Below are 12,822 nucleotides of genomic sequence, written 5' to 3'. Positions count from 1 at the left end.
TTTTGACTCCCCTGTGCACCATGGATTAGTCACTCCTTTCTGGGTCCTCTGTGACTTTCTCTTATCTCTCCTTTTCTGTCTCATAGGATGCTGAGTTCTACTCTGTGGACCTCGAGCGGGACAGTAAAGGTTTTGGCTTCAGCCTGAGAGGAGGACGGGAGTACAGCATGGACTTGTATGTGTTGAGACTAGCGGAGGATGGGGCTGCTGTCAGAAATGGCAAGATGAGGGTATGAAACCATTCAAATGTGTGACTACTAACTACTATACATCTTGGCAGGATACATTTCTTCTTTGCACACTATTGATGAAACAATACTATTAGCTATAACGCGGCCTCTCTGTTTTAGGTGGGAGATGAGATCCTGGAGATTAATGGTGAGAGCACAAAGAACATGAAGCATTCACGTGCCATTGAACTGATCAAGAACGGTGGTCGGAGGGCACGGCTCGTCCTCAAACGGGGAGATGGATCTGTACCTGAATATGGTAGGTTTAACAGGTTGCAATGTTTTTCTCTTCCTGTAAGTAACACCAGCCAGCATTTTAAATCATATTATTGTTCCAGCTGTACGCACCACAGTCTAGAATAAAGCCTCTTATCTGCTTAGTGCACCACAGGGACATTCATATTTTTTTTTATACATATTTAAAAAAATAATTGATATTCAAAAATTGCACTGTAAATGATAAACACTTTCTGATTCATGAATTTAAACCATTGTTTCAGCACAAGATTGAGCTGTCCAATATTATTGATCAGTGAAGGAATTGTTGCCACAAAAGCTTGTTCAATGATTTATACTCTATAGGATCTGTAGCACAGATGTTTTACAGCTGAAGAAATATTCCCTCCAGAGAGCTGTTTGCCCCGCTGATGGATTATTCCTCTCACAGTATTGTTGTGTTTCTCAGCATTATTTTCTGGGGCTTAATATTCTGATGCTTTTTCCCCTCTCATATGGATTTTGATACTGTATAAAGTGTAATATGTTCTTTCACAACAAACCCTTTCTTCTCTCTATTAAGATGCACTGTAAAACAGCCTCTTGTCTGTTTTATTTGTTTTCTCCTCTCTATTCCTCCTTTCTCTCTGATTGTCTCTTGTTGCTGGGCTCTTCCTCCTCTCTCCAGCGATGATGGCTCCTCATCTCGCTGTTGGTACAATGAGGAATGACAAGATGGGAGAGCCCTGTTTCTACCTAATGGGCCAAAATCAGACCACGGTTTGTAGCCAAAAGTCTGTCCCAACCCACTCGCCCTGTCATCTTTTTCCTTTCAATTTTATCCACCGTTCCTTCCAGCTCACCCCTACCTGAATCCCACTTTGTGTGTGTTTGCGCGCAGGTGTGTTTACATAGTGTGCATGCTTTATGTCGTGTCATGCCTGAATTCAATTTAATTTAACTTCTGTGAATCCGTACACACACACAAACCCTCCCCCTCCGCCAGCCCCACACCAGTTAATATTTGACTGGGACTAATTTAATGCCACCTCACATGCTGCTACCATAGCAACCTGTCTCTAATTTGGCAGACCTGCAGCCAAACACACTCTTGTTTTTTGCTTTGAGTTTGTTCTTCCCAATGATGCACACTGAGTTGTTCACCATTTTGTTTTGAATGATTTCCTAGGTGCCTGCTGTGCCATTGATAACCCCTGCCCTACACTTGCCGATCTGTTGCACCTGCTGTTGTTGCTGACATCACCTTGTGTCTCAACCCCGCAGCCCTATAGAGAAATCATATTGAAGTGATTTATCACTTCAATGCATTTTATGTTTATAGAGCAATTTAGATGAGCCTGATTGTTTCTCTGGATATATACAAAGTATATGAAAGAGCACATGTATGCATGATTTCCATAAATCTTTGCATTGACTTTTTATCACGTCAATGCGAGAGCTCACATGAACCGACAAGGAAAGTCATGTCTGCTGAACATGAATGTCACATATTATGGATGCATAAGTATTCCTCAACCTCATTCCTCTTATAAGGTATTCTAGTCAACAAGCTTCTCTTCCTTTCTCCTCTCCTGCAGACGGCAGCAGTGACGGGCACCCTCCCTCACCCGGGGCACAAAACACTCCGGAAGTGAGAACGCTGCCACCTAACAGCCGATATCACACCTCATTGGAGTCCAGTTATCCACCAGACCTTCACAAACCATCACGCCAGGAGGAGGCTGCGCGTGGCCGAGACAGGGACAGGGCTGGGTCAGATCAGACGGACTACCAAGGCCGGCAATTTAACCCCCACCATCATCACACCTGGAATAACAATCACAGTCAAAGCACCCCTAGACAGCAGTCTCCAGAAGGCAGTAACAGCAGTAGCAGTGACAACAAGAAGAGCCGAGGCCGCAAAGTCAAAAAGTCCGAGTCGGAGAGCGGCATCTCTAAACTCCTGAAGACTCTGAGGAAAGACAGCTCGGGGAAGAAGGCCGCAGCTGCCGAGAAACTGAGGGGTCGAGAGCTCTCCAACAGCAGTTCCACTTTGGATGGGAGGATTCGTCAGCAGCGCCGCGGCTCCCTTGACCGCTCACCAACACAAAAGCGTGCCTCATCTCCTGATCGTCGGCGGGCCAAGTCAATGGACCGCAGGGCAGAGCGAGCGCGTCGGGACCATACACCTGAGAGGGAGTACGATGATGGCGGGTTCCTCGCAGTCACCCCTGAACGCAAGTTCTACGAGCGGAGGCTCCTCAAGGACTCGCAGATGCCAAGGCAAGTCAGGGAGGCCACAACCCCCGAGCGCACCAACAACAACGGGGACTCCTCGTCTCTTTCCAGGGGCCGTACATGTGATAGATCCACAAAGAACGGCAACCTCCTGAGAGACTCTTCTTCAGAGAGGAGGCAGGAGAGTTATCTGATGAACGGAACACCGGAGCGACGATACCGAGTGGAGCGTGACTCTTCCCCTGACAGCAACTACAGCCGGGATGAGTTGAACTATGCAGCAGCACCCAGACTGAAGGATTACTACGGCATGATGAAGAACAATGCTGCACACAACAATGCTGCCTACAATAACACAGGCCATAACAATAACGCAGTAGGCCACAGCCCAAACCAGCTCCCTGAGCCCAAGAGAAGGCTGTACAAAGAAACCCCCAAAGACCTCAGCATCTAGAGCAGAGATCCCCCTCGCCACTCTCTCCTCTATCTGTGCAAACTATGTACCATACACTGGAATTGGACTTCTGAGGATACGAACTCTTGTGCTTCATTTGGTCGACTAGTTTATTTGAATGATTTGATTAACTTAACTACTTGTGATCCTATCCAGAGATTCATAAAACAGCAGGAGTACAATCCTTCCATCAGTTCATACTGGTTGTTTTGTCATTGTTATAGTTATTTTGAACATAACAGAGGTTGTTGTACTATAGTAAAGGTATTGTATGTGCCTGCATATGAAATCAGTGATATTGCTTTTTGTAGGCATTGCTGAATTTAAATATTTGTTCCCTCAGAGGTATGAAACATTCTTCCAGGTGTGGTATCTTCTAACTACTAAGCTTGTTTTCAACTTGTTTTTAGATGTCTGTTCCATTCCTGAATTGCTTTACTGAACAAACTATAGCACAAGACACTGATGGTTCACAAGAGCTGTGAAAGTCACATTGGACTTCAGGCAAACATCTACATTTAAGATCTGATGGTAAAAGTAGAGTGATAATTATATAAATAATATATGACTTTTTTGCATTTGCTCACTATTTATTTTTAATTTGGCACATATCTTGAGCAAGCTTAATTCCTTGAGGACCAAGGTAGAAGTGCACACTGTACCTGGGAAAGCATGCTGTACGCTTACTTGTGTTGCATCCTTGAAATGTGTGGCAGCTCACCCTCTTTTGCCTAAATACACCTACACACTTCCGAAATTAAGAAAAGAGATCAGACAACGTAGACAACAGTGTTATTAGTTTAACTCTTGGAGTAGGATTTAAAAAAATAACTTGAATACTCACTTTGTTCCTCAGTGTGTACTGATGTAGCAGGGAAGGAACCTGACTCACCTTTAACTAGAGGCAAAACTGTTCTGGTAGGATTCTGTTGCGGAAAAATTTATTAAGCTAAATTTGTTACTCAAAAAATGTTTTAAACTGTACTTTGGATGATTCTGCATTATGCCACAATACCAGCTTAAAGCTGCCATAAGATATGATTTTTCAGATATGCCAAAAAAAAATTCAAACAAATTAATGTGTAAATTATCCCTGTGCAAGATGCATGTGTAAATTTAAGTGTAGTTTAACCACTTTATCTGATTTGTCTGAGCGAGAATAATCGATAAGAAACATGCACTGTAATCCCACAGTAATTGTTAGCCCTGTCCTCATGTTGATGATAACCACATTTGCGCACTGACCACCTCCTGGGTCCTGACACAAAGAGCTGATGTGGTTTCTTGTGTTGGTAATATATGGAGAGTCCCGGTACAGGAGACGACCAATCTGCCATGCTGAGCCATGCTGTCACGCCACTGGAGTCTGACTGCTGCTTTATAACGTGTTTGTGTGTATTCTCCGTTTTATGTTTCATTAAAGAACTTAAATATATTGGATAAACCACAACAAATGCATTGTTTGATCACTGTTGTCGCCATGGTACTGTATTAACAAAAAAGAAAAAGAAAAGAAACACATTTAAGAAGTTAACATGTTGGCCATCACCTGTAAAGAATTTTTCCAATGTAACTATTAGGAACCTGTCAAGGAATAAAATGTTGCCTTTTTCTTGTACAAAAGAGAAATTTATGAAAAACCTCAGCAGTGAGGGATGTGATATTGTGTTTATATCTCTGAAATGGACCTGATGATTTATGGGAAATATGTTGATTTACTCTGGATCAGGTATGTAAAGACATTTTAAAATGAAAGACTGTATTCGGTCAATCAGAAACTGTTTGATGGTTTGAATCTCTCTCGATGGTTAGCCTGCCTTTGTATTATAAAGCACTTGTATGCAGTCTGTGTTCTTCAAGCATTATTTCTTGCAATGTGCTCCGGACATAATGCTGTCTCTGTGTTGATAAAAGCAGTACATGTATATGGGCCAATCTTTTTTATAAAACTATGCATATATAAATACTACATTGTTCATAGCTTTATTTGACCCATGAAGCTATACATAACATTAGTCTAAGTACAAGTAGATGTGGACATATCCAGCTTCTTTCCTTGAGATGGATTACAATGTATATGTAGCTATCAAAAGAAGTCTGTGAATGCTATTTTTATTATCAAATAAAGTTTTCCATACAAATTCAAAAGGATTTCATATTTCTGCACAGCCGTTTTTCAGTAATGTCTCTGGAGAGGCTTTTGAGTTTGTTTAATCTTTTTTGATCAAATCACTCTGGTGTGTCAGTCGTGGTCACACTACGTTTTAATATGCAGCTTTGAGACTTTGTTTTATTGAAGATTGACACTGAAGGAAAATGTACTATATTTAATAATGACTGTACCATGGATTACACTTAAATCCACAACAGCAACATGGAAATGGAACAGGATAAAAAAAATAGAAGTCTATCGTATGGGCTGTCAACTGCATGGCCTTCCTTGTCTACTTACTACAACACATAATAGTGCAGTACACAAAATGTTGAGACGTAGTACAAGCTTTACTGTCTCACTCCATACATTCGCAAAAGCATGCTTTTTTAAATTGTTAGAAGGTTACAGCCAGTGCTCCAATAACACTAATCATACTACTGATAAACATCAAATGGTACAACATAATAATGATATAGTAAAAATTGATTGACCATTTAACGGACACTATATATAACTAACTATTAATATATATATAACTGGTTGCAAAAAGCTAATGGTATTTTGCCTGTGTGAACAAACATTCATAAGGTTGCCATCTTTCCAATATTCTCCAAATACCTTTATTAAGATTTTAGAGCATGTCTTTTTCTTTTGTTACTGCTACACTAAAGCAGGGAGTGATTGATTATTATTTTCTTCCCCTTTAAGCTTGACTTCAGAAGGCTCAGTGAGTATATCTGTATTCCATGAAGGCTCCGCTGGTATGAGTGTTGCTATAGCTATGCATCAAGGTCATTATGAGGAGAGATCTTAGGATGTTTGTTTTTCAATAGTCTGGTATACAGCACAACCAAGAACTGAGGAGGAGGAATCACGTCATCACACGAGTTCCCGTCAGTTTTCTTACTGGTGCAACTCATCGTAACGTCTTTCCCAAGAGTAAAAAACAGGATCATTGTAAAACATTGAAGCTATAAACTTGTGTAGATATCAAGTAGGTCTAATTGATAAACAATCTGCAATATCTATCCTCTGTGAGGGGGTGCTGTCGGAGTTCTGTGCGAGGGGGGAGTGCTGTCGGAGATTCTCTAAATCTTGTTCTACCGAAAAATGTTGTATAACTTTCCCAATGATTCATCCTTCGGTTACACTTTTCTTTTAGTTCCCCTATTGAGCACTTATTAGCTGCCTGCATAAGAACCTTTCATAAATAATTTATAACGTACTACAGTACACAGCGATGAGGACATATTTCACTTAAATATTTGTTAATGTACACTATTTGTCAGCAATCATAACTGATAACACTTTACTTTAAGTCCTCCTGTTTAGCATTTATAAGCAATATACAAACATTTAATAAATGGTTTATAACGCAATATGTTATTAAAAAGAATCTCTAAAGTATGTATTAATGTAAAGTATTTGCTTATTATAAATTATATTGTATTATACAATTATAAATCCCCCTATGAAGACATATTTTGTAATTGTGTTTTACTGTATTGTCATTTATTATCTGTATATACATCAGCCCTCACGTATAGGTGTCCACAGGAGGAGTTATAGTTGTTAACAAATACATTAATAAACATTTATATTTGTTTACAACTACATTATACTGTGTTGTAAACTATTAATTGCATGTTAAAATACTGCTTAAAAATTCTGAAAGTTAAAGTGGTGTTAATAATTCTTCCTCTGACAATGGCTTTATTATAAGGTCTATATGGTTTGTGGCTGGTATTATGGAAGTAAGTTACAACAGTATTGTTTCCATTCCATAACCTTTGCATCAAGGTGTCTCTTGATAATACCGTTATCCAACAGGTCTTTATCAGATGACAAATATTAATCACATTAATTAAAGGTGAACAACAAAGACGAAGTTGGTGTTGTGTCATGTGTATATTCATCCCTGATTAATAATGTCATAATCCTTTAGGTAGGCCAATTTCAAAGTCCAAGGTGACCTGTGATTGAAGTGAGATTACAGTCGCAATGCAGATGCCTCTACAGAAGAAAATCAAATATTATTTTCAATTTTTTTGTATTTGTAATTGTTTGTACCATTCACATTTATTCATTTGATTAAATAAACTACAATTAATTTAACTTCACCACCCAAATTGTAAGTAAAACATGAACACGATGAGTCATTTGCAAAGTGCGTTTTATTTTACGTTTGCCTTGATTACATGCCTCTACATTCAAAAATAAGCCAGTATCATATAGTATCCAACTGTAAAAGATTAACATTTTTTTCTCTTTCCTCTCAGAAAAAAAAAACAATCTCATAGATTTTTAGGTTGGATATTCTGTACATACAGGAACAACTCTGTAATGGGCTGACCTTTCCTGCAACTGTCTTTAGGTTGAACCGTACACGTTTGTAAAAATACAAAAAGGAAGTTATTTCTGTAGACATTAGCCTTCAGTCGTTTCCCGGGGGGAGCAGAAGTCTTCTTCTTGGATAATGGATCATCATGGAGCCTGCGTTGATGGCCCTTTTATGCAGGGGACACAGAGCTGGTGGAGACAGAGGAGGCCTCGGTTTTAGTAGAGGATGCTCCCTCCTCTTCCTCAAAGGGATTCTTCCCGCAGCACAAGGTGGTGATCATGCAGTGGCGGAACTGCTTGTTCATGCAGATGTAGATCATTGGATTGTAGATAGCAGAACTCTTGGCAAAGAAAGCCGGGATAGTCATGAAGACTGGTCCAAATTCAGATCCCTGATTGGTGAAGATATACCAGGCCACACCGGCATAGGGACACCAACATACAATGAAGGCGACGACCATCATCACAACCATGCGGGAGACTTCCCTCTCAGCCCTCTGGGTGGTCTCAGACTCCTGCTGGGCAGCGGCAGCCTCCTTGACGGCGCAGAGCAGACGGCCGTAGCAGAAGAAAATGACAATCATTGGAGTCATGAAGTGGCAGACGAACATGTAGATAACAAAGGACTCATTGTTGAATCCTTCTGCACGTGTGTAGTAGTCAACTCCACATGAGCACTGCATGCCCTCAGGGATGTAACGAGACCAGCCGACAAGAGGGGGCACAGCACAAGCTGAGGCCATCACCCAGGAGAAGGCCAAACCCATGATTGCGTGATCTTCCCCGAAGCGGAAGTTGCTGATGGGCTTGCAGACAACCATCCACCTTTCAACAGCCAGAACAACCAGTGACCAGAGGGCTATCTCACCGCCCAGGGTAGCAAAGAATCCTTCCAAATTGCAGCCAAGGCGTCCTAGGACGAAGTAGCCATGCATTGAGGTGTACATTGTTGTGGTGAATCCTCCAAACACCATGAAAAGATTAGCCACGGCAAGGTTCAGCAGGATGTAGTTTAGAGGGGTTCGCAGCTTCTTGTGTTGGATGGTGACGAACAGAGTGAGGAAGTTGACGGGGAATCCAAGGAGAATGAGCAGGAACATGTAGGCACCCAGGGCAGCGTAAGCTGCTGGGTTGACAAGGTAGTACTGAGGGTAATCATAAGGACTCCGGACAATGCCGGTGGTGTTTATCATAGGAACATAGAAATATGGTCCCTCTGTGCCGTTCATGATTGCGGTTTGCGGTTGCAATCAGCCCTTCCGTATAATTTCTTCTGGCTGTTCACAAGAGTGATGGAGAGGTACCCTGCTACAAATGGACCCAGGTAGCAAGGACTGGCTTTTAAAAGGTACACCTTGGATTATAACTTTCCAAATCCGTCAGCACAAAGTGATTTAGGCCACAGTTAATAGCTAATCCAGCCGCCACTGCAAACATAAGTGACCACTCATCAAGATATTAAGGTAACACCTTCTCATGCCTATCATAGAGCTATTGAGAACTGCTTATTTTAAAACATGGTACCTCATGCAAATCTTTTCGTGTGAACTGAATTTAAATTATACTATTGATGGCGACAGTTTCTGTGCACAGGAAACCATGCATGTCTGGCCTTATTTATATGAATATCCTCCATGTGCTCCCAAAGCAAAAACGTCCAGGTGGAGAGGACTGTAGACGCTGATTTGCTCTGAGCAGGTGAAGGTGATGAATTAATATAAATTAATTTCATGACTTGTAACCCAAAGACCTTAATCCAACACTAAATGTACAGTATATTCATACATTGTAATAACTATAACATCAGATGACATTTATATTCTAACAACAAAGTCATCCCAAAGTCATGTGGTTTTAGTCCAATTCTGAAAACATTTTGTGAAATATCTGAAAATAAGTGTGTATTTTAGACAACTTCAGTGAGGGTGATCACAGGTGATTTAGAAAAATATGAATTCTATTTTGTACAAGACACCGAAATCACTCAAATATTCTGGAATTCATTTTACCCTTCTGAATAACAAACAATATGCCATAGTCTTCCTGAGGACAAATTGCTCTTGAGTAGACCTACAACGATTATCAATTTCATTATCAATTAATTTGCCTTTTATAATTATTATTTCTTGATAAATATATTAATTTAGTTTAGTTTGAAAATAAATGCCAATTACAATTTCTCCAAACCAACAGTGATGTCTTCAATTTGCTTGTCTTCATGTCTTCAACATGCCAGAACTTAATTTTACTGTCTATCTGCCAAAGAATGAGTCATGAAATCCTTGATTCCTTGATTATTTCTAAATGTTTAAATGTATTGTAGGCCAAAATTTGACCCAATGCAGGTGTGTCCTGGCCAAGATAGTAGCAGAAGATAACAGAATAAAATTAAAATATATTGTGTTCTCCTGTATTAATGTGTGGTAGGAGGTCAATGTTCTGTACTGTATTGCATGTAGAGCAGAGGCAGTGGTGTTACTGGAGCATCTTAGCTGTTGGTAAAGAGCTCAGCACTTTCCTAATGGATGTTGTATTTAAGAGATTTGGGACTTATGGATGCGTTACTCTCACATGCCTGTAATGGATTTAATGTCCCACGGGGTCATTATCGCTCAGTAGGTTGTTGCCATCTTCAGATGTGATCTACGCAGGTCTTTTTTTTTATTATTCAAAATGTTGTTTATGAATGGGTAACGTCAAAATAAAGCTTTGACAATCTTTGAAAGCACATTAAAGTGTCAGTAGCTTTTATTAATATTTACATCAGTAATTGTTAGGTGTACTTTAATGCTCTGTAAATTAGCTTTATTAATACACACTGTATTAATAACCTGGACACTGGACACTCGTTGAACAGGACAGTACACAGAGATTTGCAGACTGTTACAGAATGTTTCCTGAATGCTGTAGTGGGCACAACGTGTTGCGATGTGTGAAACAGTCGCTGCGATGAGTTTGGTGATGTATTACTTCAAGAATACTTGTTAACCTTTATAATATTTACTATTGTAGGCAAATGTTTCTGAAGTGGTTAGCAGTGTTGGGCGAACAAAGCTACTATACAAATATTTTGCATTTTTGTGTTTGAAATAAGGCTAATAGAGCATTTGGTGTCGAAAGCAGTAGAAAACAGCTCATCATAACTTTTAGAGCCCAAACGTCTTCAAATTGCCTGTTTTTGACAACCAACAGTCCAAAAGTACATTAATAAAACAATTGTCATATAAGATAGTAAACGGAATATATTTGGGTATAAATGATTGATCAAATTTTGTATTACATAGACAATCTAAGTCTGGTAGCAAGTGTATGTCAAATGATTCTGTGCATGGACCTACCACTGTTATAGAAAAGTACTAGCTCACTGTTGTGCAATATAATACTCAAGTTACAATGAGTTAAAGAACCGAACAAACTAGGACCAGTAGGATTTATTCATCCACATGCGTGAGGATTACCAGATCCAGGAGGATTTCAGGACAGACCTGTTGCTGAGCTGCAAAGCCTCCCTACTCGCCTGTGGCAGATTTGTAGGTGTTTTGCTGCCCTCCTCAGGAAGCCAAAGTAAGTACACTTTTACACAAGTCCGAGGGTCTATTTGCTATTGCTACCAGAAAATCATTGATTTATACATACACATTCCAGGTCCCAGATTTAATCTTGATTGGATTTTTGATTACTTCTATCAGTATAGAAACTAACAGTTGTGGAAAGGTACACATACTAAAGTACTGTACTTAGGTAGGTACTTTTCTGCTACTTCATGCTTCTTCTCCTCTAGAGTTCAGGGGGAAATTTTAACTTTTTACTCCACTATATTTATGTGTCAGCTGAAGTAATCAATCACTTTTCAGATTAAGATTTGAAATTTAAAACATACGATTATAAAATACACAACATTGGTAAAGATTAACACAGTGGTTCACAACCTTTTTGGCCTGTGGCCCCTCGGTTAGGAACACTTACTAAACTACGTAACTGGATATAAAGTAGTTAAAACACCTTGATTAACTACAACAGTAAAATGCTGCGTACACATAATGTGGTATATAATACTATATCAGTCACAGAAGGAGTACTTTTTACCTTTAATACTTTAAGTACTTTTATCTGATAATACTTCTGTACTTTTACTTAAGTAAACTTTGAATGCATGACCTTTACTTGTAATAGAGTATTTTTACATTGCCGTATAAGGATCTAAATACCTCTTCCACCACTGGAAATAAATGATCCCTTCTCAATTATGTTCATGTTTTCATGTCTGTCTAAATCTTTGAACCTCTAAACTGTAACTTTCTGAAAACAGTTAATCCTCTTTTATCTGATTCTTTTTTGCCATTGTATCCTACAGTAGCCTACATTAAGCAGGAACCCAAAAGGGATTACTGTGTTATACTTGTGAACCCTTAAATGAACCATCTACATGTATTAAAAAACGTTGTGTCTGACTCTCTTGTTATGTTGATAAATGTTGTATAAACAATGGTGTTGGTTATGGTTTCATTGTTTGGTGAACTGCTTGATTTCCACTGAACTGAAAACAGACAGTACTATAGTGTCTAAAAAGTATCCACCCTGAGTTTATAAGTGCTTCAGACAAGAACCTCTGCAATAAATAATCCACAAAGATTCGGCCTTATCCTTATAAATAGTGTATGACTTTCTCTCCGAAGAGAAACACATGGAAGCACAGGAGATGTGATGTTACTGGCTTGAGATGTGCTAATGTGTAAAGTATACACTGTAGGCCCTGTTTGAAATTCTATCCACACCATGTAAGAATAGTCCTGACATTAGATTCAACAGAGTAAACAGCTAGTTACTGTAATGTTACTAAACTTAATCTTCCTGGAAACAGATTAAGTGAATAAATGAGGACACATGTCAAGCATGTGACTTCAATGTTCACTGAAGCTTCTGCTTCTCCTCATCTCTCCACACAGATGTGACGCAACCATGTCACATTAACACATAAAACAAGCAGAAAAGTATTTTTTCCACATTGTCTCCCATGTTTGAAGGCTCAGTCCTTATTGCAGCTGCCCAGGTTCGTATTTCACAGCCCTTTGCTGTACGTCGTCCCCTCCCTCCCCCCCTTTCCTGTCTACCTTCAGTTGTACTGAACAGTTAAAAAGGGAAAAAGCCCCCAAAAATAAATCTTTAAAAAAATAAATCTTCTTTTAACT

General features: G+C 39.5%; 2 protein-coding genes across 2 annotated transcripts in view; one reads left to right on the top strand and one right to left on the bottom strand.

The window, feature by feature from the left end:
* The window catches only part of LOC115010483 (membrane-associated guanylate kinase, WW and PDZ domain-containing protein 1-like), an 86,094-nt gene extending 80,990 nt beyond the window's left edge, over positions 1-5,104 (top strand). Inside the window, 3 exon segments of the mRNA XM_029435053.1 lie at positions 87-230; positions 351-489; positions 2,045-5,104. Coding sequence (XP_029290913.1) covers positions 87-230; positions 351-489; positions 2,045-3,138 — 1,377 coding nt within the window. The 3' untranslated portion in view covers positions 3,139-5,104.
* A 2,699-nt stretch (positions 5,105-7,803) lies between these two features.
* On the bottom strand, positions 7,804-8,862 carry LOC115011108 (rhodopsin). The gene has a single exon (XM_029436071.1). The coding sequence runs from the start codon at positions 8,860-8,862 to the stop codon at positions 7,804-7,806; it is 1,059 nt and encodes a 352-aa protein (XP_029291931.1).
* Positions 8,863-12,822: the final 3,960 nt, after the last annotated feature.

Source organism: Cottoperca gobio, chromosome 7 (genome assembly GCF_900634415.1).
Source record: "Cottoperca gobio chromosome 7, fCotGob3.1, whole genome shotgun sequence".
NCBI lineage: Eukaryota > Metazoa > Chordata > Actinopteri > Perciformes > Bovichtidae > Cottoperca > Cottoperca gobio.
This window is presented reverse-complemented; position numbering and strand designations above follow the sequence as displayed.